This window comes from Lepidochelys kempii, chromosome 1 (assembly GCF_965140265.1).
Source record: "Lepidochelys kempii isolate rLepKem1 chromosome 1, rLepKem1.hap2, whole genome shotgun sequence".
Lineage (NCBI taxonomy): Eukaryota > Metazoa > Chordata > Testudines > Cheloniidae > Lepidochelys > Lepidochelys kempii.
Window position 1 is genome coordinate 265,873,393 of NC_133256.1, and position 27,817 is coordinate 265,901,209.

The 27,817-nt window shown below is 40.8% G+C and overlaps 2 protein-coding genes across 5 annotated transcripts in view; one reads left to right on the plus strand and one right to left on the minus strand.

Moving 5' to 3' along the window:
* Window positions 1–333, minus strand: part of APAF1 (apoptotic peptidase activating factor 1) — a 92,885-nt gene extending 92,552 nt beyond the window's left edge. For all 3 annotated transcript variants that reach the window (XM_073327440.1, XM_073327439.1, XM_073327438.1), the window contains exon 1: window positions 1–333. The gene's annotated coding sequence lies outside the window, so the exon portion shown is untranslated.
* IKBIP (IKBKB interacting protein) lies at window positions 314–26,494 on the plus strand. 2 transcript variants are annotated; one of them, XM_073327456.1, is made up of 4 exons: window positions 314–519; window positions 4,978–5,204; window positions 8,257–8,374; window positions 11,699–12,638. In XM_073327456.1, the coding sequence occupies exons 2-4, from the start codon at window positions 5,017–5,019 to the stop codon at window positions 12,533–12,535; spliced, it is 1,143 nt and encodes a 380-aa protein (XP_073183557.1). In that variant the 5' UTR covers window positions 314–519; window positions 4,978–5,016; the 3' UTR covers window positions 12,536–12,638. The 2 variants fall into 2 exon arrangements, with proteins under 2 accessions (XP_073183557.1, XP_073183558.1); XM_073327457.1 differs by lacking the exon at window positions 11,699–12,638 and adding an exon at window positions 24,254–26,494 and having other exon boundaries at window positions 316–519.
* Window positions 26,495–27,817: the final 1,323 nt, after the last annotated feature.

The window sequence follows — 27,817 nt, forward strand, 5'->3', positions numbered from 1 at the left end:
CTGGCGGGGCAGCCCCTGCGGCGCGCGGGGCAGGGTCTCGGGGAGGCCGTCGCCGGCTCGAGACAACAGCTTCGGAAGCCGGACGGGGCAGGCACGGCGCCGCCAGCCCGGGGAGAGGCGCCCCAGAACCAGCGGCCACTTCCTCCTTCCGAGGGGCTGGGAGGCCCGGGCTGGCAGAGCAGCCTGCCAGGCGCCTCCCACTCCCAAGCAGCGGGCACCACTCAGCCCCCGACGGGCGGCCGCGCCCCTCAGGCCGCCCCCAGCGCCCAGGACCTCGGCACAAAGCGGCAGGCTCCACCCCTATCCCTAGCCGCTGGGGGCTCGCGCGGGCGCAGACGCGCCCAGTGCCGTAGCCGGGAGCGCGAGCGGCGGGCACGCGCCTGACGTGGCGCGCCCGAAGCTGTGGGGAGGCGCAACCGCCTCCGGAGGCGCGTGCCCAGGACAGCAGTTTGTTTGAGCCGGACTGTCCCGCGCCCGGCCCTCCCGAGCCAGAGGATAACGGGGATCCGGGAGATCGGGGTACGGCGGAAGGGAGCGGTGGGGACGAGTCCGGGGGGACCGGGCGGTGAGGGCGCTCGAAGGGAGGAGGAGATCGGGGTGGGGGCACGGGACGGCGGGGGGTGGCCTTGTGGGGCCAGGGGGGAGCTGGGGGAAGGAGGGATGGGCTGCTGATGGGAGAGCCCAGTGGGGTGTCGCGGGATTGCTGCGGGGGGACGGGGTGGCCGTTGGTGACTGCGGGGCATCGTTCAGTAGAAGAGCCTCCGCCGGGGAATGGCTTTGTGGGGCTGATGGTTTCCCCCCCCCCCCCCGGCATTACCGTGAGGCCGTCGCGATCCTTAAAGCCGGGGGGTGGGTTTTGTCTTAAAAGCTGTTGTCGCTTTTCACTTTCCTTCCGAAATTCCGTTTGGTTCGAATTCTCTAGGGCTCTGCCCGGGCTCTGCCCAAAGCGACTTTGTACAAGTTGAAAGAAAATCGGTTCTGACACGTTTGTGCAGAGCGCGGGGATTTTTTTTTCTTCATGCTCCACACGCTCAGACACTTCTTTGCATTTGTGTAACTCACAAACATTTATTTTTAAGCTTCATATTTCTGATGGACTTAGTCCTTAAGAAGTACCGAACGAAGCAAGTAAATATCTGGATAGCTGTAGAATGTTTATATTTATTTATGGATGTGGATTTCGGTCTCAGTCCTGCAAAGAGAAATTTGCAGAGCCCCATTGACTTCATTTTGGGCCCTGTAGCGGTGCAGTGGTAGACTCCAGGCACACAGCTCTCTGGACAGGATGGGAGCTGTAGGTATAAACACACTTGGAGGGGATAGCCCTATGATAAATTGCAAAACTATGTAATAAATGTATTTATCATGCATCTTTGCCCACTTCACTTGCTTTTCCCCCACTAGTCCATTTCTCTTGGATTTATTCTTATATTCCAAACTGCTTCAGACAATTTTTTTTCTTTCAACTTGCCAAATAATTCTTTTCTTCTCCCCAGACATGAAATTGTCTCCTAAAAAACAACCCCAAGCCAAACTACATGATTGATATGAGTCAGTTCTAGGTCATTCACTGAGTTTTTCTAGATTTAAAAGTGTGACTGTTTTAATACGTCATGGTCCTGAAAGTCTAGAAACATGAGTTTTGTTGCATTGGAAAGTAGAGATTGTCAGCTTCCTGCCTGAACCCAATGAGGCTTGCCTTTAGCCCCCCAAAAGATCTGAGATATTGGACTTTAAAAAGGTGACTTATTTCTAAACCAACGTTTTAAATAAACAATCGCACAAAGGGAAATGAAGAATTAAACTCTCATCTGCTAGTAGCTACTACACTACTAATAGCTTCTCACTGGAAAAAGAAAAATAGTCCAGTTCTAGGGGAATGACTCAAAAAATACAGAAAATATGGGAATATTAATGCACCAGTTATATACCCAGAAAAATGGAGAACAAATAGATATTTGGTTACCATTTATTTGATACTCCAAAATACATCCACCTGCAGAAAAAAAAAGTGCACCCTGTCCAATTTTTTTTTGACTTTCTGGTCTGTTAAATGTGTAATTCACTCAATTTAATAAAATAATTAGAAACAGTAAGTCACAGATGAAATGATGCTCATTTTGTAATATGGTAAAGTGTCACACCCTGTTAAATAGAGACATAACTATGGGTGTGCAGAGTTTCCTTTCCCCAACAAAAATGGGCTGCAGTGCAGCTAGGGGCCACTGGACCCAGCAGAGTCCAGCTCACACATAGAAGACACTGCTGGGGGGAGGGAGCTAGAGGTTTCCTGGCAGCTGCAGTTGCCAGCATGCCCTGTGGGAAGGAGAGGGCAGCATGCAGAAAACTCCATGCAAGCCTGGGATCAAGCATCAGGCTGTTTCTCCCTCTGGATCCCTGTGCTCGGGGATGGGGGGATGGACAGATGGCTGGGCTCTGGGGGGGAAAGGGGATGCGAGTATCTGGGGTCTTACCTCGACGTGGGGGGCTCCACTAGCGTGTCTCTGCAGCTCCTACGCGGCAGAGGGGCCAGGGGGCTCCGTGCACTGCCTGTGCCTGCAGACCCCGCCCCGCAGCTCCCATTGGCTGCAGTTCTTGGCAATCGGAGCTGCATGGCTGGTGCTTCTCGCGGGAGCAGCACTCGGAGCCCCCAGACCCCTCCACTGCCTAGGAGCTGCAGAGATGCGGAGCTGGGTAGGGAGCCCCTGCCAGCCCTGACAACCCTCCCACCGAGCACCAGCAGGGGTCCCACTCCTGGGCCGTGCACCGTGGCCCGCCCCAGCACCAGAGGGGGTCCTGGGTCACACGCTGCTGCCTGCCCCTCTCTCCTCACCAGCACCAGTGGGGGACCCGTGCCACCTCCCCCAGCACCCATGGTGCCCCCGGACCGCCCCCGTTCCCCCGCCCCCAGAGCACCTGTGGCTCCCCCGCCCAAGTTTTACTTTGGGGTAAATAGTAAAAGTCATCGACAGGTCACGGGCTGTGAATTTTTGTTTACTGTCCATGACCTGTCCATGACTTTTACTAAAAATACCCGTGACTAAAATGTAGCCGTAATGATGATTCAAGCAGGCTGCAGATATTCTTAAGGGGCCAGTTGCACTTGCTTACAGCTTAAAAACCCCAGGTGTTTCTTTCATAGGCTAAAAATCCCTTTAGCCTGGGTCCAGCACTTCCCCCCCAGGTCAGTCCTTGTTCCTCCTGTGTTTCCCAGAGTCTCTTTGGTGCAGGGAGTCAGTGAAGAACCATGATGATGTCACTCCCCTGCCTTAAATAACTTTTGCATATGGCAGGAACCCTTTGTCTCAAAGCTTGGTTCCCATGCCAGACAGTTGTAAAACACTGGTATTCCAAGATGGAGTCCAGTACCAGGTGACCTGGTTACATGCCCCTGTAGTGCCACAGAAGCCATTGCTTGGAGGCCATTTGTAGCATCCTCAGGAAGACATCCCCTCTCCCCACCCCACCCCAGGAGATAAGCTTCTTCTAAGGCCTATTGTTTTCCCCTAATGGCTCACCAACCTGAATGGGCCCTTCCCAGCCAGCCATCTAGACCAGGGGTTCTCAAATTGGGGGTTGGGACCCCTCAGGGGGTCGCAAGGTTATTATGTGGGGGGTTGCGAGCTGCCAGCCTCCATCCCAAAGCCCACTTTGATTCCAGCATTTATAATGGTGTTAAATATACAAAAAAGTGTTTTTTAATTTATAAAGGGGGGTTGCACTCAGAGGCATGCTATGTGAAAGTACAAAAGTTGGAGAACCACTGATCTAGACTGAGCATCTTTTGCCTAGCTGGCGTTCCCCAGGTGTAAACACATTTGTAATACAGATAGTAAATATTCCTAACTTCAGATACAAAAATGGTACATGCATACAAATGGGATAATCCTATTCAGTAAATCATATCCTTTCCAATGATATGTCACATGACCTATCATGCATAAAATACATTATCATTATGTCTTAATCATATCATAATAATATTACTGTGAAGAATATGAGGTGCAGTGTTACACTGGGCTCTCGGGGGGAGAGGTTGTGGGTATCTGGCCCCCTGGCTGGGCCAGATACCGGGGGGGAGGGGGCAGAGAAACAGGAACTGGGTGTCATAGGGGTTTCTTTAACTCTCTACTCCTGGGGGAATTTTTGTGTGTGTCTGTATTGTTATAGACATACTTGCTGACAGGTATTTTGAAATAAATTACCAAAATAATTGAAACTGGTGTGATTATGTAGTGTTATTTTGACAAATAAAATTTGCAGAATTATAAAATATTGTATGCAGAATTTTTAAATTTTTGGCACAGAGTGCCCCCAGGACTATACAGTAAATAATGAACCTGGCTTTATGGGTGGACATATTTAAAAAGTTATAACAGAAATATTCCTAAATTAGACTCCAAGATGATTCACAATCCCATATTTTCTATGTCTTAAATGTGTATCTCCCCTTTTGCTGTGTGAAAGACTCAAAGTATAGTAAAGCAACAGATTAGTTGATCAAACATGAGAAATAGTGAAACTGATTAAACAGTGCTGTCTTAAAAAAACCAAAATGTCGTCTAATGTCTTCTAATCTCTTTTATGTACAGTAATCTTAAGAACATCTTGAAAACTCTAGATGCCTATGCAGCCTGAAGGAGTTAAAAGTTTTCCTGGACAATTGCCATCAGCTTATGTAGAACCCAAGTTTTCATTTTTTTAAAAGAAATTAAATCTATAGTCTTAGTGCTATGGAAAATTAGACAATTTCTGCTATTCCGAAAGTATGGAAGGGGATAGCTATGTAATGGAAAAACGAATAGTTATCGTGACATTTTCTTGAAAATGATTAATGTAACTGAATAAACATCGATGTGGTATACATCAACAGCAAGCAGTTAATTTTTAGTGCAATTGCCTAACTGCATATTTTGGGAAGTCTCTGTGTGAACTTGGAAGGGACTAAACATAACTCATTTTGCTTTCTTCTGCTAGATCTCTGGTTGGTTTCTGTTTCCTAAAGACTTTCTTAAAATGTCTGACATGAAGCAAAGAAAGAAAGCTGTTCCTTCACCGAAGCACAACGAAGATCCACAAAAGCAGAGCAATTATGGAATGATCTCAGGTCCCAGGAGCAGCAGCAATAGTCAGAATTCCTTTTGGATAGACTCACGGACAGCCTTAAACCTGCTTTGCCTTGTTGCTTGTCTACTGCTCACCTGGTAAGTGATCCTCTAAAGGTAACTGGATACAGTCAGTTTCACACTTTCAATTTTACTCTTTCTGGTTTCCTCCATGTCATATACAATGGAATCCACTATATATGACATATTAGTAGAATAGTGTTCAGTTCTGGTGTTCACAGTTTGAAAAAGATGTTGACAAAATGGAAAGAGCTCACAAAAGAGCCACCAGAATGATTAGAGGTCTGGAAAACCTGTCTTACAGTGGGAGACTACAGAAACTCAATCTATTTATCTTAACAAAGAGAAGGTTAAGAGGTTACTTGATCATGATCTCTAAGTACCTACACAGGGATAAGATTTCCAATAGTGCAGGGTTCTTTAATCTAGCAGGCAAAGACATAAAAATATCCAATGGTAGGAAGGCAAAGCTGGAAATTCGGCCTAGAAATAAGGCACTATTTTATTTTATTTTATTTTATTTTATTTTATTTACAGTGAAGATAATTAATCATTGGAATAACTTGTCTAAGGATGTGGTGGATTCATCACCATTTCAATTCTTTAAATCAAAATTGGATGTCTTTCTAATAGATATGTTCTAGCTACACCAAAAATTTTAGGCCCTAAAGTCTATGGGTGAAAGACTTGCCTCAGTGAAGTCTATTGCAAAACTCCCATTTACTTCACTGGGACAAGAATTTCACCCAATGAATGATTGAGTAGTCACAGGACTGTCTAGATTAGAAGAATAAAAATTGCATAATTTTGATTCTCCTTAAACTGTCCCACATCTGGGATAGGTATAGATTACAATTTCTTAGTTTTTGCTCCAGACCTCAGTCTCAACAGTCGATTATTACTGTTCTGGAGTTCTCACTTTAATTGCTGTACATTATCGTAACAAATAAAGAATTATAAAATGTATGTGAGAGAAAATAATCTTCTACATAAGTTGATTCCAAAAAGGGGATACCTGGACAGTCTGCATTATCCCCATCTTGATTCGGGATTGATAAACTTCCAGCAAATTAACCTTCTTTCACTGCCATCTTAGGGCCCTCTCTGTTGTCTCCCATTTCATCCTGGTTCAGCTATAGTGGTGCTGCTTGCCTACATGTCCCCATCTGCAATCTCACAAACAGCCTACAGCATGTAAGTCACTACCAGCAATGTCTGTGTGAGAGCTGCAACCAGCCAGCCACACCTTGGCTCTTACGAGTCTTGGGTATAGTACAGAGTGCCCCAATATACTTCGAGTCTTAGATTTCCCCCCATGAATATATGTTCTGTACCGTCCAGCCCTCTCCTAGACAATACAAATATGTTAAGTCTGTTTAAGATGAAAATATGATATTTTATTATTTTAAATAGTTTGTCAGATAGTTCAATTTAAACACATTGGATTAGCTAAAACAGTAATGAAGTAGATAAAACAGTAAAACAAGTTTTTTAACTACAAAGAGAGAGATTTTAAGTGAATCCAAGTAATGAAGCATAAAAGTCAGAAGTGGTTACAAGAAAAGTAAAAAACACAACTGATGCCCAGCTTAACAAACTTCGTTAAATTCAAAGCAAAGTTTTTCTCACCACGTGCTCTCAACAGTCTTACTGGCCAAACTTCTTAGGCCACGATACCTTCTTCTCTTTAATGGCTGCTTCCTTTGTCCCTTCTTGTGCTGTGAATCGAGAGAGGGAGAGGAGGGGGTCCCTTTGTGGCATTTATTTCTCCTTTTTATAGTGTTAGTCCTCCTTCTGGAAAATACTTCCAGCTGAGATTCAGGAGACAGAGGCTTGGCCTTCAGTACAGACTTGTCAGTATAACTACGTTGCTCAGAGTGCAACACAGTTATACCAATCTAACCCCCCATGTAGACAGCACTGTGTCAATGGGAGGGCTTCTCCTGTCAACAAAGCTACCACTTCTCAGGAAGGTAGAGTTCCTATGCCGACAGGAGAAGCTCTCCCTTTGGCATAGATAGTGTCTGCACTATGGCCTATATCGGCACAGCTGCAGTGCCCAGAGTGCATATGTAAGGATAATCCCTGCTGATTTTCCCACCTGTTTGTACTCCCTTTGTCTCCCTTCCTGCTTGATGACTCTGTTTACTGCTTAAATGCTAATTAAGCAGAGCACATATTCTTTTGTTTGAGACAGACCTGTTTGCCAGCTTCTGCTGTGGTTTGGAACATGTGTCAATAACATTATACAGGAAAATAGTATAAACGATGTTGTCACACATTTTATCAGGACTACATTGACCAGCACATTATGAGTTTTCAGATACCTCACAAAACCTCCTTTGCACTAAGATTATTACAACAGTGTGTAGGGTGTGGACACGGGTACATTCTGTCAAACCCGCTTTATCACTATATGTTTAAGTTGTTTACAGAACTGGCAACCCTGAAACCTACCAAAAAAAGATAATTTTAACTACATTTTTTGTTGTTTAAAATAAATGTAATGCTTGAGAGAGGTGCTGGACTGAGAGCCTGGAGAATAAAGTCTATTTCTCCACAGAACAGGTACATCACAGGCAGCAGCAATACAAACTTTTCCACAACACAATAGCAATGGCTAAAATTAACACAAAATTAGAACTAGATTGGCCTTTCCTAATTCAGAGCTCCCACATGGTTGTGAGAAGTCTGGGAAGAAAGGTCAAATTATCTTGTTTTGTTTAACTTGGCCTTCTAATCAGCTAACCATTTAAAAAAGTAATTTTCACTAAGGGCTTCCTTTACCATGAAGGTACTTTTTTTCCCACATATGTACATTAGGTCACAATGAAGCAGTTATGTAGGTTTGTGATAGCTAATTGAGTAGAACACACACACGTATACACACTCTCTCTCACTTTAAATGCAAATTATTATTTGTTGTCTATTTCCTTATTTTGGTAGTCTATAACTTCAATATGAAGACAGACCAAATTCATTAAATAAGCCCGGCTCTTTTCTAAGGCTCTGATCATGCAAGGAGCTGTGTGAAGGTAGAATCCTACACTCGTGGTGCTCCTTGCAGGATCAAGGCCTAAAACATTTAATGCGTACCAATTATATTCACTAATTTTTTCATGATTTGCAGGTTCCTATTTCAGCAGTCAGGCCAACTTGCTCACATGGAAAAAAAGTATCATTTATTACAGCTGGAAACTGGAAAATGCCAGGATATGGAAAATAAAGTTAACTTAATTTCTGAAAAGGTAATCATTGGAATTTTAATTGCAGAACTTATATTGAACATTAGCTAAAATGTATTAATTCATATTGACTTAGTCAAAGTTAACAAATGTGTTTTGAGATTATGGACATTTTTAGATAACCAGAATTACAATTTTATATCTCTGAAATTAGACCATTTAAAAATGTTTATTCAGTCATCTTATTGGGAGTTAATGGGACATCTGGTTGGCCATCAGATCTGGCTTCTGTTCTGTTCTAAACTCATAAGACTATGTTGCTTAATATCACTTATGTAAGTAAAAGCATGCCGACAGGTGGATGCTTATAAAGAGATACTAACATTGCTAAGGAAATTCTGCCGTCGTTGAAGTCAACTGCATAACTCCCATCAACTTCAGTAAGGCCAGTATTTCACCCTGTGTGAAATAGCTACTTGAAAATGTTTCCCTTTACTTATATTTTTGTTTTTCATTGTTGATCTCTTCAGGACCTTCAATACTATTTTCATGTGTAATTTCATAGCAATAAAGTGCTGAATTTTTTTTAATGTCTAGAATATGTATGACATCATTCACCAGATGATTATAATCTTAAAGTATGTCAAATTTGGGGCTTAAATTTGTCGATCCATTAACCATGCATATTAAGTAACTGGATCCTAATGTTTCTTTTCCAGAAACTTAAGTCCTCCCTTGAATTCATATGGCTCAATTTAGAAGTTTAATTCTCAATATAGTTCAGCTACATATTGTTTTAAATAGAAATTCTTGTATGGTAAATTGGTCTTGCTCCCACTTCAGTCTATGTCTTCTATACTGCTAATTTAAAATCTTAAAACTGCTTGTCCAGGCTGATTCTCCACTCTGACACTGTGGGTGCCGAAGGTGGGGGCCAGCAAGGATTAAAAAAATTAATACTGGCCGCTCCAGGCTTGTATTAAACTCCCAAGGTTACAGCTTCTCTCTGACCTTGGATGGGTAGATGCTGCCACCATCCAAGTGCAAAAAAAACCCTTGAAATCAGAAAGGCGCACTTGGGAATTCCTTCCTGTGGGGGGTTACCCTCAAGCCCTTTCACACACACACCCACACACCTGGGAAGAGCTGAGAAAGAACATAAAGGAAATTAGCTGTTGCCCCAGCTAATTAAACAACATATGCACAAACCTCTTAGGACACCAAATATCTAATCCTGTTCTTAAAAAAAGGTAAATTTTATTAAAAACAAAAAGAAAGAAAATACATCTGGAACTTAGGCTTTTGCTAGATTTAAAGAACCCACTTACAAAAATTAAACAGCAACCTTCTTGAGGTCCAGCGAAGGTTACAAACAAGCAAAACAAAAACATTTGGGGTTAGCACAGAGAAGTCCACAAGCCAATAAGAAATAAACAGAAATAAACCTAATCGCATCTTCCTAGACATTCCCTAATTTACTTATATATCTGGGGTTTCAGATAAGCAATCTCTAGGTATGATCTGATGGTTTTTCATACCTGGCTTTCAGCTTCTCAGAGCATAACTGCTCCCTGTTCCCCTCTTTCCTGGAGAAGCACAACACACAGACAAAGGGAAGTTTTTTCCCAATTTTTAAAAGTTTTAGCCCTCCCATTGGCCCTTTTGGTAAGGTGCCCTCTCCTTTCCTTTTACCTGTGGGCTGGTTAACCCTTTACAAGTAGAGAACAACCACCAAGAGGGATTCCATAGCCAACTGGCTGGCTGGGTGTCCACAAAAGGGAGCTATCTCCTCTCTCATTTATCACACTGCTGATTTGCAGCAATGTGTTCTTTTCCTTTCATAGTGTTGTGTTGTCTGTTAGAAAAGTTAGTTTTACTCCAAGATCATTTCCTGTATGGTAGAGATAATGATGAAAGCATAGCAAACCAAGTGCTTATAGTGCCATTTTAGCATTGATCTTATAATGTTGACAGTCAAATAGGATGCAATTTGAATCTCTGTACACTTCAGTCTAGAGAGCTGACTGCCAACTTGGAATTCCCTTTTGTGTACAGGATGGATAAAAATCAATGACTTTTTAAAAATGGGTTTTTTTAATTTAAATTGGATTATTTTATTTTGTTTTTTAAATTATAGTAAGTTTTTCTTTTTAAAAAATTAACCTGTTTAAAATTAAATCTGAATTTAATATGAAATATGTTAGGCCTAACCTTATAATCTTTTATAACATTTAAATAAAAAATAAACATGCTAAATCCATGAGCCTCTATCAAAAACTTTGAGTTAAAAACTGCTTTTCTGTATAAAGAGAGTCAGGAAAAACATCTAACTTTTGACATCAAGTTTTATAAATATATCACAATAGGTAATGTACTGTATTAAGGGCTTATTTGTGTAATAAAAATAAAATTTATATGCTGTTGTGTGTTCAGTTAAATTCCAGTTACCATCCTAATGCAGTTTGAAAGAAATCATGGGTACAAAATTCTTTATCTAGGTAAATAAGCACCATTTTCTAACACACGAAAAGTTTAGAATTAATAAGAATCTGAAAATACTAAGCTGCATAATTGCTTAAATAAATATATATGCTTATAGTGTACCTCCTTGGTAGCAAAAAGATGCTCCCTTTACAGCTTCATTTGTGCTCTTCAATTGATCAAGGAGTATTACAAAGTTCTCCTGTGCTCCCTGACTGAAATTGTGGAACCCATTGAAGTCAGTGGCAAAATTCACCGTCTTCTGCCTGAGTTTAGTGTGTTGTTTTCTTAGTGCTCACATGTTCTGCTAGCTCACGCAGTGAAGAACCACTAATATGTAACCCAGTGTCCGGTTCCCTATATGGTAGTGCATTGTGGAGACACTAGACTGGTGATCTAGCCCTGTATCATTTGGTCTGTATCAAAGGTCGCGATATTTGATTTGTATTTTGAAGGTATTTGTTCTAAGTTTTTTGCTCAATATTTTTACAGCAATAAGTTATGGCAGTTCATTTTTTATAAATAGAAACTGAGGTCAAAGTGACTTGAATTTAATAACTCTGGTTCTAAGTAACAAATTGACTAGAGTTACTCACTCCTAAATAAAAATACATGTGTGAAAACTGCCCTAGAAATTCTCTTTATAGCTTTCACATGCCAGAATAAATTGGAACAATAATATTTTAAACATAAATTATTAAATTAAATAGGAAGATTGGAAATGTGTATCAAGTCAATAAAGTGCTCAATTTTTTTGTATGTCTAGAATATGTATGACATCATGAGCTTTCTCCAAGAGACTGACTGAGCCTTATGTATATATTGTACTCCCAGTTGTATAAATATAAGTGCTCTTCCAGTCTAATATTAAGTAGACATGGACATTGTTTTGTGTTACAAATGCAGCTTGAGTCTTCCGAAAGTATCCTGCAGGAAGCTACCTCATCCATCTCTATGATGACCCATTTTGAGCAGGAAGTGTCCACTCTCCGTAACATCATACAGGACATTCAGAACAGTGAGCAGACGTTCTCTGAAAAGATGCAAAGCATTAATGAGACATTCCAGAATGTCATGGACTCCTGGAAAAGAAGCCTGGATGAAATGAATGCAAACACTAGTAGTTTAAAATCTGAAGCAAAATTCATACATACTGAAGTTACAACCCATATAAATACTGCTGATCAAAATATGAAGTCTCTTTCAGAAAGATTAAAAGATTTAGAAGACAGTACAATAAGAAATATTAAAACATTAAAAAGACAGGAAGAAGATGAGCTTTCTAGAGTTGAACAGCAGCTGGAGTTGGATACAAAGACAGTTGAAAAATTAGAAGAAGAACAGAATACCTTGTTAGCTAGAGACATAGATTTGAGTCAGAAGCTTACAGACTATGAACCGAAAATTGAGGAATGCAAGACCCACTTACCAACAATTGAAAATGCCATTCAGTCCATTCTTAGAGTATCAAGTGAGCTGATAGGTATAGAGAAAAAAATGGAAGACTTGACAGTACAGATGTTTACTATGGAAGATGAGATGCTAAAAACAGTGTCAAATATAATGGAAATGCAAAAGGTTCTTGAAAGCATGCAGTATGACAACAGCATATTAAAACTGCAAAATGAAATAATTGTTTTAAAAGAAAAAGTATATGACATTACAGTATCTTCAAATACAAGAGAAGTAGTACCTTTAGAATACAATCTAGAAAATGAACAGAGTGAGGGTGATGATCAGTGAATTCAGGCTCATTTTAATTTATGTATATTACTTGACAATATGGACAGTATTTATAGCTCAGTTATGTTAATGTGTTTATAAACAAACGATAACCAAACACCACTAGTCCAACAAACTTTAAAAATAGCAGGGGTCTTGTCATTGCTTTTTATTAACATTGGATCAGACCTTACATGCCTAAACTATACTAGAGAGAAAAAAAAACAAATGTAATGGGGGAACAGACAGACTCTTTTTCATGTATTTTATAATGATTATCTTGAATGTCCATGAAGTTCTTTTTCATTAAAAGGAAATTTGAACCAAAGTATTTAGATGCAAGAACATCTGGATGTTAAGTCGGAATTTTAAGCACAATATTCTGTATTTAAATTTATATTCATTTTTTCTAATTATAGCTTTTTGCAAAGTTATATTTCATGCTTCTGTATTAGCTACATTATAATATATGAAAAATTAAAAACCTGTTTCTGAGCAGGTTCCATGAATTGTAGTCTGATTCTAACATACCATATTGACTATAACAAACAACAGTTTCATATATTTGGTTCCATTCAATAAAATTCGATCACAATTTACACCTCTTTTGTGGGGACAAAAGTCTGTTCCTGGTTAATGGAATGGAATTATTCCAGATTTACACTGGTGTACTGAGAGCAGAGAATTTGACCAGGAGTCCATCCATACTATTCCATACAGGAGATCCTAGTAGTGTACACACGTGCCCCCAAAAGAGCTGTAATTGTGATCAATTTTACTTACTGGAATAATCCAAAAGTTTTCTTCTGATGTCAGTTTAAATTCAGAAAGCACTGTCGTTACAGGGACCCTTAGATTTTGGGTCTGCACCTATGTTACGGTTTTCTCTACTGCCAATAATTGTAATATTTATTAGGGCTGTTGATTTAATAGCAATTAACTCATGCAATTAACTCAAAAAAATTAATCGCAATTTAAAAAATTAATCGTGATTAATCACAGTTTTACTCACACTGTTAAAGAATAGAATACCAATTGAAATTTATTAAATATTTTGGATGTTTTCCTATCATTTTTAAATATATTGATTTCAATTACAACACAATATACAAAGTTGACAGTGCTCACTTTATATTATTACTTTTTATTACAAATATTTGTACTGTAAAAATGGCAAACAAAAGAAATAGTATTTTTCAGTTCACTTCATACAAGTAACATAGTACAATCTCTTTATTGTGTAAATGCAACTTACAAATGTAGATTTTTTTTGTTACATAACTACACTCAAAAATAAAACAATGTAAAACTTTAGAGTCTACAACTCCACTCAGTCCTACATCTTGTTCAGCCAATTGCTAAGACAAACAAGTTTGTTTACATTTATGGGAGATAATGCTGCCCGCTTCTTGTTCACAATGTCACCTGAAAGTGAGAACAGGCATTCGCATGGCACTTTTGTAGCCGGCATTGCAAGGTATTTATGTGCCAGTTATGCTAAACATTCCTATGCCTCTTCATGCTTCGGCCACCATTCCAGATGACATGCTTCTGTGCTGATGATGCTCATTTAAAAAAATAATGCATTAGTTAAATTTGTGACTGAACTCCTTGGGGGAGAATTGTATGTCTCCTACTCTGTTTTACCCACATTCTGCCATATATTTCATGTTATAGCATTCTCGGATGATGATCCAGCACGTGCTGTTCATTTTAAGAACACTTTCACTGCAGATTTGACAAAACACAAAGAAGGTACTAATGTGACATTTCTAAAGATCGCTACATCGCTCGACCCAAGGTTTAAGAATCTGAAGTGCCTTCTAATATCTGAGATGGACATGGTGTGGAGCATGCTTTCAGAAGTCTTAAGGGTACGTCTACAGCACGAAATTATTCTATTTGAATTTTCGGAAGCTATTTTATACATTCGGTCTTCTGTGTCCCCATCAAAGCGGGTGAATTCCGCAGATTGCATCCACAGTACCGAGTCTAGCATTGAATGTCAGAGCAGTGCACTCTGGGTAGCTATCCCACAGTTCCTGTAGTCCCTGCGGCCCATTGGAATTCTGGGTTAATTTCCCAGTGCATGATGGGGCAAAAACATTCTCGCAGGTGTTTCTGGGTGTGTGTCATCAGAAACCTACGTCAGACAATCATTTCGCGCCTTTTTGGCATACTGCTTTCAGCAGACGGTGCACTGCTGCTCTCCTGCTACTATGAATCCACCTCTCATTTTCTCTCATCTTCCTATGTAATCTCTACTATCTACTCTTTCTCTTCCTCATCAAACGCTTCTGCTGCCAACTCTGCTCGGCTACCGTGAACCGAACAGCACAACTTCTGCTGCCAACTCTGCTCTCCCGCTATTGCCACACTTCCGAGCTTCTCCATGTTATCTGTCCTGGGCTCCCACCTCCGTGAAAGCCACAGAAGACAACCATTTTCCGCCTTTGTTCGGCTACCATGAACCGAACAGCACAGCTTCCGCTGCCACTCTGCTCTCCTACATTTTGCGCCCTTTTTCCAGGATTACCTGTGCAGGCACCATAGCCATGGAGCCCAATCAGATCTCCGCTGCAGTTTTGACCATTGTAAATACCTCGCGCATTATCCAGCAGTATGTGCAGTACCTGCAAAACTGGACGAGGAAGCGACAACAGCGCGATTATTATACTGAGGAGGACATGGACACAGAAGGCATGGCATGTGGCAATTGGGAGATCCTGGTGGTGTTGGGCCAGGTTCATGCCGTGGAACGCTGATTCTGGGCCCGGGAAACAAGCACAGACTGGTGGGACCGCATAGTGTTGCTGGTATGGGATGATTCCCAGTGGCTGAGAAACTTTCGTATGCGTAGGGCCACTTTCATGGAACTTTGTGACTTGCTGTCCCCTGCCCTGAAGCGCAAAGACACCAAAATGAGAGCAGCCCTCACAGTTGAGAAGTGAGTGGCCATAGCCCTATGGAAGCTTGCAACGCCCGACAGCTACCAGTCAGTCGGAAATGAGTTTGGAGTGGGGAAATCTACTGTGGGGGCTGCTGTGCTGCAAGTAGCTAACACAATCATTGACCAGCTGCTATCAAAGTGACTTTGGGAAATGTGCAGACCATTGTGGATGGCTTTAATGCGCTGGGCTTCCCTAACTGCGGCGGGGCGATAGATGGAACGCATATCCCTATCTTGGCCCCGGAACACCAGGACAGCCAGTATATAAACCGCAAGGGGTACTTTTCCATGGTGCTGCAAGCACTGGTGGATCACAAGGGGCGTTTCACTGACATCAACATGGGATGGCCGGGAAAGGTGCATGATGCTCACATCTTCAGGAACTCTGTTTGAACAGCTGCAGGAAGGAACTTACTTCCCAGACCAGAAAATTACTGTTGGGGATGTTGAAATGCCTATAGTTACCCTTGGGGACCCAACCTACCCCTTAATGCCATGGCTCATGAGGCCATACACAGGCACCCTGGACCGTAGTAAGGAGCAGTTCAACTATAAGCTGAGCAAGTGCAGAATGGTGGTAGAATGTGCGTTTGGACGTTTGAAAGTGCACTGGCGCAGTTTACTGAGTCGGTTAGATCTCAGCACAACCAATATTCTAATTGTAATTGCTGCTTGTTGGGTGCTTCACAATATCTGTGAGAGTAAGGGGGAGACATTTATGGTGGGGTGGGAGGTTGAGGCAACTCGCCTGGCGGCCAGTTTCACACAGCCAGACAACAGGGTGATTAGAAGAGCGCAGCAGGGCGCGCGGCACATCAGAGAAGCTTTGAAAGCAGTTTCATGACTGGCCAGGGTAGGGTGTGACAGTTGTGTTTGTTTCTCTTAAAGTTACCCGCCCCCTATAAATCGATGAAAGGAAATAAAGTCACAGTTGTTTAAAAAAACGTTCTTTATTATTTGTTGCACAAAACATTGAGAGAATTCGGAAGCTAGATGGGGGAGGGGGGTATTGGGTTAGGGGGGTGGAGGAGAAGGGAAGGACAAGTCCAGAAACCAAATCAAAATTTAGGATATGCCAGCTTTCTGCTGCTTGTGCAAACCTCTGGGGTTGACTATGTGAGTCCCAGCAGCCTCCTCCCTCCCCCTCCATGTTCTTGGCCATCTGGTGAGGAGGCTATGGAACTTGGGGAGGAGGGAGGGCGGTTATTCAGGGGCTGCAGCCTTTCCCGCATTAGATCCACCATACAGCGGAGCATGTCAGTTTGCTCCCCCATGAGCTTGACCATAGCATCCTGTCTGCTCTCATCGCACATGTCCCTCCTCTCTCCGTATCCATGTAACGCTTTATGCAACTCCGCAATTGTTTGCCTCCACGCATTCAGTTGGGCCCTATCAGTGCAGGAGGACTGCATAAGCTCGGCAAACATGTCGTCCCGACTTTGGTTTTTCCTCCTTCTAATATGGACCAGCCTCTGGGACGGAGTAGATAGGGGCTGTGTTGAAACATTTGCACCTGCTGCGGGAGGAAAAAAAGGGAGGGTAATATTTTAAAAGATACATTTTAGAGAACCGAGGGGTCACTGTTTCTCAGTGAAACAGGCAATTCATAGTACACAGTACATGTTCTTTCTATACAAGGTCTCATTTTGCCTCTTATACTGAAGTGCCTCCCACTTTGGTGTGAGTAAGCCATCACATGCGGCCAGGCAACAGAATTCAGCTTGCAGGCAGCCTGCGGGCTCTCTGGGATGATCACTTCACACAACACCCTCCTCCCCGCCCCCCACACACACTGCGGGGCTCCGATGAGGCTCTGAGCAGGGATGAGCCCTTTAAACTAAACGTGAACAGCCCAGCACGGCTGGGTTTCCCCCCCTCCCCACAACATGTGGCTCCGATCAATCTCTCTCTCACCAGAAGTGCCTTCTCCAGGGTCATGGTCTGGGAGCATGCTTTGGGAGTGGGGGGAAGCTACTGGCTCCAGCATTAAGAATAGTTCCTGACTAGGGGGGAAAACAGATTCCCCACTTGTGCACTGTCCTCCTCCTCCTCCTCTTCGTTCTTCAAAAACTCACCCTCCTCACTCCGTGCTACTCCCTCCTTGTAGGTGTCCACGGACAGTGGTGGGATAGTGGTGGTGTCACCCCCCATAATTGCATGCAGCTCACGGTAGAAGCAGCATGTATGGGGCTGTGACCCAGAGCACCCGTTCCCCCCCTCCCCCCGCCATGGCTTTTTGGTATGCTTGTCTGAGCAACTTGATTTTTGTATGACACTGCTCTGTGTCCCTGGAGTAGCCTCTTTCCGTCATGGCCCCGGAGACTTTAGCGTACGTATTTGCGTTTCTTTTTTTTTGGAACGTAGTTCTGCCATAACAGATTTGTCTCTCCAACATGCAATGAGATCCAGTACCTCCCGTTTGGACCATGCTGGAGCTCCTCTGTGAATCCGGGACTGCGTGGTCTCTTGTGATGATGAAGTCTGCATGGTCACCTGTGATGGTGGACTGTACTGATGGTCACCTGTGTTGATGGTGACCAAACAGGAAATTCAAAAGTTCCCGGGGCTTTTACTGCCTACCTGGCTAGTGCATCGGAGTTCAGAGTGTTGTCCAGAGCGGTCACAGGGAAGCATTCTGGGATAGCTCCCAGAGGCCAATATCGTCGAATTGTGTACACAGTACCTGTAACCTGGAACTGCGATCTTGATTTTAGCGCTACTCCACTTGCCGAGGTGGAGTACAGAAATCAGAGTAAAGAGCCCTTTAAATCGAAAAAACTGGTTTGGTCGTGTGGATGGAATCAGCTTTATTTTGAGGTAACTCTGCTAATTCTGAAATAACCGCATACTGTAGAACAGGACTTAAAAGAGCAACACTCCGTGCAAAAACTACAGAACCCAAACCACCAAAAAAGAAAATCAACCTTTCTGCTGGGGGCATCTGACTCAGATGATGAAAATGAACATGCATCAGTCCACACTGCTTTGGATTGTTATCAAGCAGAACCAGTTATCAGCATGGACACATGTCCTCTGGAACGGTGGTTGAAACATGAAGGACATATGAATCTTTAGTGCATCTGGCACATAAATATTTTGCAATGCCAGCTACAACAGTGCCATGCAATCTCCTGTTTTCACTTTCAGGTGATATTGTAAACAAGAAGTGGGCAGCATTATCTCCTGCAACTGTAAACAAACTTGTTTGTCTTAGTGACTGGCTGAACAAGAAGGAGGACTGAATGGACTTGTAGGCACTAAAATTTTACATTGTTTTATTTTTGAATGCAGTAAGTTTTTGTACATAATTCTACCTTTGTAAGTTCAACTTTCATGATAAAGAGATTGCACTACAGTACTTGTTAGGTGAATTGAAAAATGTTTTTTTACAGTGCAAATATTTGTAATCAAATAAATATAAAGCGAGCACTGTACACTTTGTATTCTGTGTTGTAATTGAAATCAATCTATTTGAAAATGTAGAAAATATCCAAAACTATTTAAATAAATGGTATTCTATTATTAACAGTGCAATTAATTGCAATTAACTTTTTTAATCGTGTGATTAATGGCGATTAATTTTTTATCGCTTGACAGCCCTAATATTTATGCCTCAGTGGAAGTGTGTGTTTGAGAGAGAGATTAGACATGTACACACTTCACTTCCATTGAAGCATAGATAGTATAATTATTCTCAATGTAGAAAATCCTAATACAGTTAGGTGCTGACCCAAAATCCAAGGGTCCTTTCAAGGACAGTGCTTTGAGTTTAAACTGACAGCAGAATAAGAGAACTTCCGGATTACTGGTAATAAATTATGTATATTTAACACAATTTCTATATGCTGGGCCAGATTCTCCTCTGAACTACATAATTACAAGCACCTTAAACTCAGTAGTATTCCACCAGTATAAATGAGAGAAGAACGTGGTCCCCTCTTCTGGTGACAGGTGATCTCTGAAAACGCCAGATTGCAATGCAGAATACCATACCACTTTTGCTAAAATATCCCCTCCTCTCCATTGAGATTTTATATGTGTTAATGGATTATACAACAGTTGGTCTTTAAATTTCTGTCTCTTCTTCCTTTCCTCGGCCACATGCAAGTGGCCTCCTCACTCCGCACTTTACTGTTGACATTCTTAATATCATTGTGACAAATTGTGATACCCTTATTCACATTTAATAGCACCATTCTGCATGAATAGTCTCACTGAAGTCTGTAGGACTGGTTGTGGAGTTAAGATGCTTCTCAACCTGAGTACAGCATTACTGTTAGTAACCTTCCATCATTTCAGTTCCTTGTCAGGAAATCTGCCACATCTTCCCCCAGAATCTCCCTTTCCCATTTACACCTGCCCAACTATTTTTGTCACTGATTTTTCCTACCCTTTATTACTTAAATTTATTGCTGAACAATAGGGATCCAACTTTTCATGAAAAACAAAAATTAAAAAGTTAATTCCAAGACATTTATATTTCCTTAATTTTAAAAGAAATTCGTTTGTGCCATCTATTAACGCCTTTTCATGTCAGTATTGCCAGGTTTTAGTCCTTGTGTAAGGCAACTGAACTTGGTGCTAATCGCATACGGGATCTAACTTCCATTATAAATAAATCATTTTTTTTTTAATGGTACACTGGTAGGCCTAAAGAAATTATGTGACTTCCAATATAAACTGTTGTATTCCAAAGTCAAAACACAATTAATATATAATCTCAGCTACCAGGAGGTGTTTAAGGCAAGACTGTTCAAACTTTGCCCAATCAAGAGCTGCACTGGCAGATTGCTGGAGCCAGAGAGATGTGCCAAAGTTACATGAACAGTGTAACCACCATTATTTTCAATGCAGAAATGTAACCTTCACAGATTTATTTAGATCAAACTGGAGAACTACACACTGGGATTTGTAGTATGTAAAGGCCTCTCTTCTATATTGAAGTAGAGGGCAGCTAGAGGCTGAATTTTAAAACTCAAAGGTATGTCTACACTGCAATTAAACACCTGAAGCTGGCCCATGCCAGCTGACTCAGGCTTGCAGGGTTCAGGCTAAAGGGGTGTTTAATTGCAGTGTGGGCATGGGCTGGAGCCCAGGCTCTAGGACCCCAGTATGGGGTAGGGTCCCAGACTGCAATTAAACAGTGCCTTAGCCTGAGCCCCGCAAGCCTGTTTCAGCTGGCATGGGCCCACTGCAGGTTTTTAATTGCAGAGTAGACATACCCAAAGTGTTCACACACTGGGGCTACAAACAACATTTTGGCTACTCCTGATTTAAGACTCGGGATATCCAAAATGATAAAAGAAAAGGAGGACTTCTGGCACCTTAGAGACTAACAAATTTATTTGAGCATAAGTTTTCGTGAGCTACAGCTCACTTCATCGGATGCATTCAGTGGAAAATACAGTGGGGAGATTTATATACACCGAGAACATGAAACATGGGTGTTACCGTACACACTGTAAAGAGAGTGATCAGGTAAGGTGAGCTATTACCAGCGGGGGGGGGAGAACCTTTTGTAGTGATAATCAAGGTGGGCCATTTCCAGCAGTTGACAAGAATGTCTGAGGAACGGGGGGAGGGGGAGGGGTGGGAATAAACATGGGGAAATAGTTTTACTTTGTGTAATGACCCATCCACTCCTAGTCTTTATTCAAGCCTAAGTTAATTGTATCCAGTTTGCAAATTAATTCCAATTCAGCAGTCTCTCGTTGGAGTCTGTTTTTTAAGTTTTTTTGTTGAAGCTATCTAGATTGCTCTTCTCTTGTTTAACATTTTATGGGAAAGAATTTTTGCAATTAAACACATTTTAATACTTTTCATAAGTTTGGTTTTTTCAACTTAGAATTTTCTCTTTCATATAATTATTTTTGGTTAACAAGAGTAAGGACTGAAATCACATTTTCAGCATCTTTAGACTGTAGGTTTGGATCAACCCAAATTCCATTGCAGACTAGAATACATAGTTGAACAGAAAGTAGTGGGCACGGGTGTTACAGAGTTCTTAGTCTAGTAAACAAATGGAGTTGCCCGAAAATCTAAAGTCTGAGAATCACAGGCTATACCAAATGATCCTACGTTCACAGGGGATGACCAAAGTTCTTCACTAGAGATGAAATTCTGCCTGCACTGAATCAATAGGAGTTTTGCCATTGACTTCCATGAGGCCAGGATTTCACACTAGGCCTTTTCTGTCTGCTAAGTATGAATTTGTGAAAATGAGAATAGTAATTACAGCCAGATAAACTAGACTTTTGTCCCCGGAAGAAAAGTACATTAAATAGTTTATTAGGGATGAAGTAGTGTAATACTCATTGGCATGGGTTCACTAAAAATTAACCATGTCCAATAAATCTGATCAATTTAATATAAAGAACCGAAAAAGGGGGTAGTTCAGTCTGTAAATTTCAGTTTTGGGTTTTATCACACAAGCAGCTGGTGAACAAGATAATAAATGTGGATATAATTAAAAATAAACTTAAAAACAATGTCAGCATCAGTGCTAAAAAAGTAAGCTGAATCAAGAAGTAGTTGGCAGACAGAATTATACATGGGGCCCATATCCACTAAAAATCACAATAATTAAATTTGATAAAAAATTACAGTATCTAATTTATGATTTTAATTTTTAATTCAATAAAAACCTATTTGAATGTTTTCCTGTGCAATCCAAGTTGCAGAATTTCCAGCTTGCAACAAAATTCAGCTCCGGTGTGCCTCAAATGTAATCATCATTATAACTCATATAACCCCAACAGTGTGCTTTTACAGACAAGGAACTTACAGACGAGAAAGATAGTCTTAATTTTCAATGTCAGCTCCATAAGGGTATAATAGGTGATGCAAGTTTGAAAACAAAATACTCGTTTGTAGCAGTAATGGGATGTCCGCGCCCTACCTGAAGTACGGTCTTAAGATCAACTTCTATAAATATTTACTGTTGTCTTCCAATCTGCGTTACTCCTTTAGAACAGACACCTTCATTCTTTGTCAGTTAATCAATTTTACATTGCTGTATACACAGTGTTGTGCCATCAACAACTTTCTGTTCCTTCGTCAATCTACATAACTTGCACTACAAAATACTAATGCACATGCACTTTAAAATATATGCACACAAAGAGCTGCACTGGCAGCTTACTGGAGCCAGAGAGATCTGCCAAAGTTACATGAACAGTGTAGCCACCATTGTTTTCAATGCAGAAATGTGACCTTCACAGATTTATTTAGATCAAACTGGAGAACTACACACTGGGATTTGTGTAATCAAAATAAAATAAAAAAATCAAAAATGCAATCATCCTTTTGTACAACTATGAGTGTTAAGGGGACACAGCTCTTTTTTAAAACCAATACTCCACTGAGCCCATAAATAAGAGTCTGACATACATGATATCTTGTCCATTTTTACATTTTTGAAAGAGATGGCCAATAGAAAAATTGACATATAGTAAATCACCTTGATAAAGATTCACTATAAAGTGCATATTGTTTCAGTTGCATAATAGATAGCCATTTTCTACTGTTACACTGTAATATTAGGGGGATATATTTTTTTACCTTTTTAAAAGACCGATCCCATTTTGATGTGTTATACCCAGGCTGCAAACAGACCAGTCAAGATGCTAGACCATAGACACTAGATTGGTCATTTCCCAAGAAATTTCTGCTCCAACACTTCCTTGTGTTACATGATATCAATTCTGTTCTCTCTTGTCTTCCTTTTGCCTTCTTTCTAATAGTTTCCAAACTTTGCCACTTTTGGAATTAATTTAACTTTATGATTTCACCATTATAAGCAGCATGACATGCTCCGATAGCAACTGGCCTTTTTTCAGCATGAAAAAAAAAACAGTGGGAGGAGACCAGAGCATGCCAACTGGATTTCCTCTTGGACTGGAGAACGAAGTCATAGTCTCCAGACTAAAGTATACCTGTTTGTAATCAACATGTCTGCATACTGTATCCTGCCTCACACATAAATGAAGCCGTATCAGGCAGAAGGTTCTCCTCTCTTGTCTCATCTTTGCATGTTTGTCTGAAGAGCAGGAATAGATCTTTTAAAAAAATCTGTTAAGACAAAACCTAAGAGTGGATTGAATCTTCTCTCATTAAGATAACTTTTAGTGAGAGCAGGAAACTGTTTAAACTATGTTTTCCCTCTGAAGGATTTTGCTGAATATAGTTTAAAAATTTGCCCCAAATGAATAATCATTTAACTTTTCAATTCCAAGTCTTTATATTTTCTGTCTGTTTCTTTTTGTTATGTGAATGTAATAAATACTCAAAAGAATTTTTATGCTGTGTTTGCTCTAGTGAAAACAGGAAAGAGTTCCTTTACAGAAAATTCATGGATCACAATTAATTATTTTAAGTCAATGTCTTTCTAAAAGATATGCTATAGTTCAAACAGACGTTATGGGCTTAACGCAGAAATTACTAGGTGAAGTTCTGTGACCCATGCTATGCCGGAGGTTAGAGCAGAAAATCATACTGGTCCCTTCCAGCCTTAAAAAATTATGAATCTATGTTATAACAGTAAAAGAGGATTCTAGTGATGCATATGAGCCTGTTGCCTATACTTACGTGGAAAAACTGAGTTAATCAGTGGAAGTCTGGGACACATGCATTGTTGCAGAAATACTGTTCTCTAAAGACCCAGGTTCATGGATCCATCACTGTTGATTAAGAAAGATATTTCAGTGAAACTTAACTGTAGTTTTGACCTGAACTTATTAGTTAAAATCGTGCTTATCTTTTGAAATACTTTTATTTGTATCTCCCTCTAGTGTGAAAAGACTCAAGACTTAATGGAACAACTGGAAGCTCTTCAAATAATTTCTCATGTTAAACATCTACAAGAGGGTCTCTATGGCATGAAAACATGGTCTAAGAGCATAATTCAAAAAAAAGAAGAACTGCAGGAGAACTTAACAACTCTTTTTCATGCAGTTGTAAAAGTTGAGCAGAGTACAGCTTCTGTAGCAAAAGATGTATCTCTAAAGATTGCAACAGTAAAAACTGACATAAGACGCATTTCAGGTCTAGTGTCAGATGTGACCTCATTGACTGATTCTCTGCAAGCACTGGAAGATAAAGTAGATAAAGCTGAAAAGAAGACAGTACAAAATATAGGTGATCTACTTACAAGTAGCATTGACCGTACTGCAAAGCTACGAAGTTTTGCCTCTGATAACTCAAAAAGAATTGAACAGATTAAAATCACATTGTCTGACTTGAGAGGTGATTTCAATAAACATTCAGATAGGCTTTTAAATCTGGAAAGTAACAGAGCAAAAGTTCTGAAAACAGTTACTTTTGCAAATGATTTAAAACCCAAGGTGTACAACTTAAAGAAGGACTTTGCCCGTTTAGAACCAATGATAAATGAGCTAACATTAAGAATAGGAAGGTTGGTTGATGATATATTACAAAGAGAGAAAGAAATTGTTTTCTTGAATGAAAAACTGTCCAATTTAACTACAGTTCAGACTGAGATCAAGGATATGAAAGATGAAATAACCAAGATTTTAGATATGAATTAATTACTTTCTGAAACTATAGATTGCCTAAAAAGCAGTAGCATTTGAAGAGCGATAATCTAATCAAGGCTTGTACTAAAACACTGAAAGGGAGGTGTAATTTAAAGGCTTCTTTTCAAAGCATACTGAAACAACTTTGGAGGTCAATCCTCCTTTTGAAGAGTGACAAAAGTGCCATTTACATCAGAGGGACCCAGATCAGGTTCTTCATTAGCAAAGCAGGGTTTTTTTTCATGAACTATTTGTTTTGTATAACTAAAGTAGAATATTTTTATATAATTTTAAAAATGTAAACTATGTAATTGCTATTTTTGTTCTTACCTACAAGTTTGCTTTCTTGGCTCAGGTAGGCCTGCAAATTAACAAGTGGGTCTTCAGCCTTCCCTACTGCTTTCAAGTCAGGGATAAAATGGTGGATTCCAGATTCAGGCTCAAACACAAGTTCACAAAACTGCAGCTTCATTTGATGTTCCTCTTAAATAAATACCAACCCCAAGATTTTCCAAAAGTGTCTGGGGTTTCATTTTTATTTTAAATCTATCAGTGTATTATGGATATAGAAAGGAGTAATGGCCAGAAATAGTGTTCTCTCTGAAAAGGGAAGATGGTCAAAAGTTTTCCATGTTAAATGCAAAGTATTATTTTTATCAAACAAAATGGAATCCTTTATTCAGGACTGTAGTCACAACAGAGTGGAGTTCTAGGATTTCTTTCTACAGCAAAGAGAACCCTATGTAGGGATAGTGTCATGAAAGAGGTACTAACTCTAGCAGAGAGCCCTCAGTCCAATGTTTTTGGGTCCCCTGTCTGAGGTGCCTCTGCACTTCATTTGTCCCCTGCATGCACTTGATCTGTAAAGTGCTAGAGTGAAGACCAAAGTTAGCACAGAAGGAGTCGTTGTCTAGGCTCAGAAACATCAGAACAGACCCCATCCAATGTGATATTGCTCTGGTAAGAGAGAAGCATTTATAGAGCCACTGAGATTTGAGAGGGGCAGGTAAGAGTAAGAGATGGAAGAGGTGTGGTGTCCTAAAGACAAGAGAATGCAAATAGATGTACCAGCAGCGAGAAAATAAAAAGCCCTGGTACAAGAACAGCAGTGATTATGAAGGAAATAGATTGAGAGAGGTAAGGTACAGCTGTTGAGAAAATTCTTGTAAGACCACACAGCCAGAAGTCTTAGGGAATGCTAAGGCCCCCAGAACTTTATTGTTTAGCAGTTAGTAAGTGCTAGTTGACTTTTTTTGAAGTTACTATATACGGATGTGTTGAAAATTCCAGTCACTCTCCTCTATCTTTTCATCCTCTTTCCATTGGCTCTGTCTTTTTTATTCCCTGTCCCTTCCCCTCTGGTTGCTCCATCAAGCTTTTTCCTCTTTCACTGGTACCTCCCCACTACTCTGCGTCTCTTATCTTGTCTTCAAATAATAGTCTAAATAAGTTGGTTTATTTTTCCTAAAGTCATACAATAAATTATTTTGAAATAAAGGTTTTCATACTTTGACCCACTCCAATCAAAAAAATTTCATTGCTAGAACTAACACACATAGGATCAAAGCACTTGCTATCTAAAATATCCTTGAAACAACAGGTAAAAATATAAAATACCTGGGTTTGTTTAATTTTGGGGAGTTCTCATCTGTGGATTTCTTGTGCAGCGTTAGGTTCTCTCCTCTATAAAACCAATCACATATGTAGAAATCACCACCTAGTGAAACCCACTATTCTCGCCTCTGGAGGGCACCAAAGTCTTAAAGGAATTTTAAGATTTTTTAAAAATGTATTTAAGGCAATCACTCTATGAGGAGTCATACCAAAAGAAAAAGGTCATTGCTCCCAACAGGAAATTAAAATTGGATATCTACTACCCACATTAGCCGGAGCAAGTTATGTTTGTGAAGATCAAGTAAATTCCTAACAGTTATCAGAAGTGGGGTGGCAGCAGCAAGTGTATAGGGAAACCTGTGTTGTGACTTTCTGAAAGAAAAATAGGTTGCTTAGTAGAAGTGATCTTTAACTAAAGGTTGATCAAAATATTAGAAGCTATGATAATTTTGTCAGGTGGTTACTCAAAGCAAAGGACTGCTTAGAATCTGCCATATATACATGTTCTATTATATTTTAATCAGGCTTTTTCATGTATACAGTTTTATGGCAGTCAGTAGTACTTATTCCAAAGGCCATGCATGATCTCTTCCTCAGACTTATGTCATCATTTGTATTCTAGTAGTATGTCCAATATGCTAGGCACCGTACACACCCCAAAAGTGCAACCCATACCCAAAAGACCTTACAACCTAAGCCAGGGGTGGCCAACCTGTGGCTCTGGAGCCATATGTGGCTCTTCAGAAGTTAATATGTGGCTCCTTGTATAGGCACCAACTCTGGGGCTGGATCCAACTTTCCAATGTGCTGGGGGGTGCTTACTGCTCAACCTCTGCCCCTGCCACAGGCCCTGCCCCCACTCCACCCCTTCCCTGAGTGTGCCATGCCCTTGCTCCTCCCCCCCAGAGCCTCCTGCATGCTAGGAAACAACTGATCGGGAGGTGCAGGAAGGTGCTGATTGGTGGTGGGTGGGAGGCGCTGGAAGTGGAGGGGGGGCTGCTGACGCATTAGTGTGGCTGTTTGGCAATGTACTTTGGTAAAGTCTAGCTCCTTTTCAGCATCAGGTTGGCCACCCCTGACCTAAGCTATAAAGTGAGTGCAAAATTAATACACTGAGGACTCTTCTACAGGCCCTGAATAAGCTGGCTCAGGTGGGTGATGAGAAAGATTTCAAAGCCAGAGTTTCACAGGCCACGTGAGATATAT

Bases quoted from the DNA above. Each gene is read 5' to 3' on its own strand.
- IKBIP (XM_073327456.1), top strand. From the start codon at position 5,017: ATGTCTGACATGAAGCAAAGAAAGAAAGCTGTTCCTTCACCGAAGCAC. The intron at 5,205-8,256 runs GTAAGTGATCCT...CATGATTTGCAG, and splicing joins GCTTGTCTACTGCTCACCTG to GTTCCTATTTCAGCAGTCAG. The intron at 8,375-11,698 runs GTAATCATTGGA...TTACAAATGCAG, and splicing joins TTAACTTAATTTCTGAAAAG to CTTGAGTCTTCCGAAAGTAT.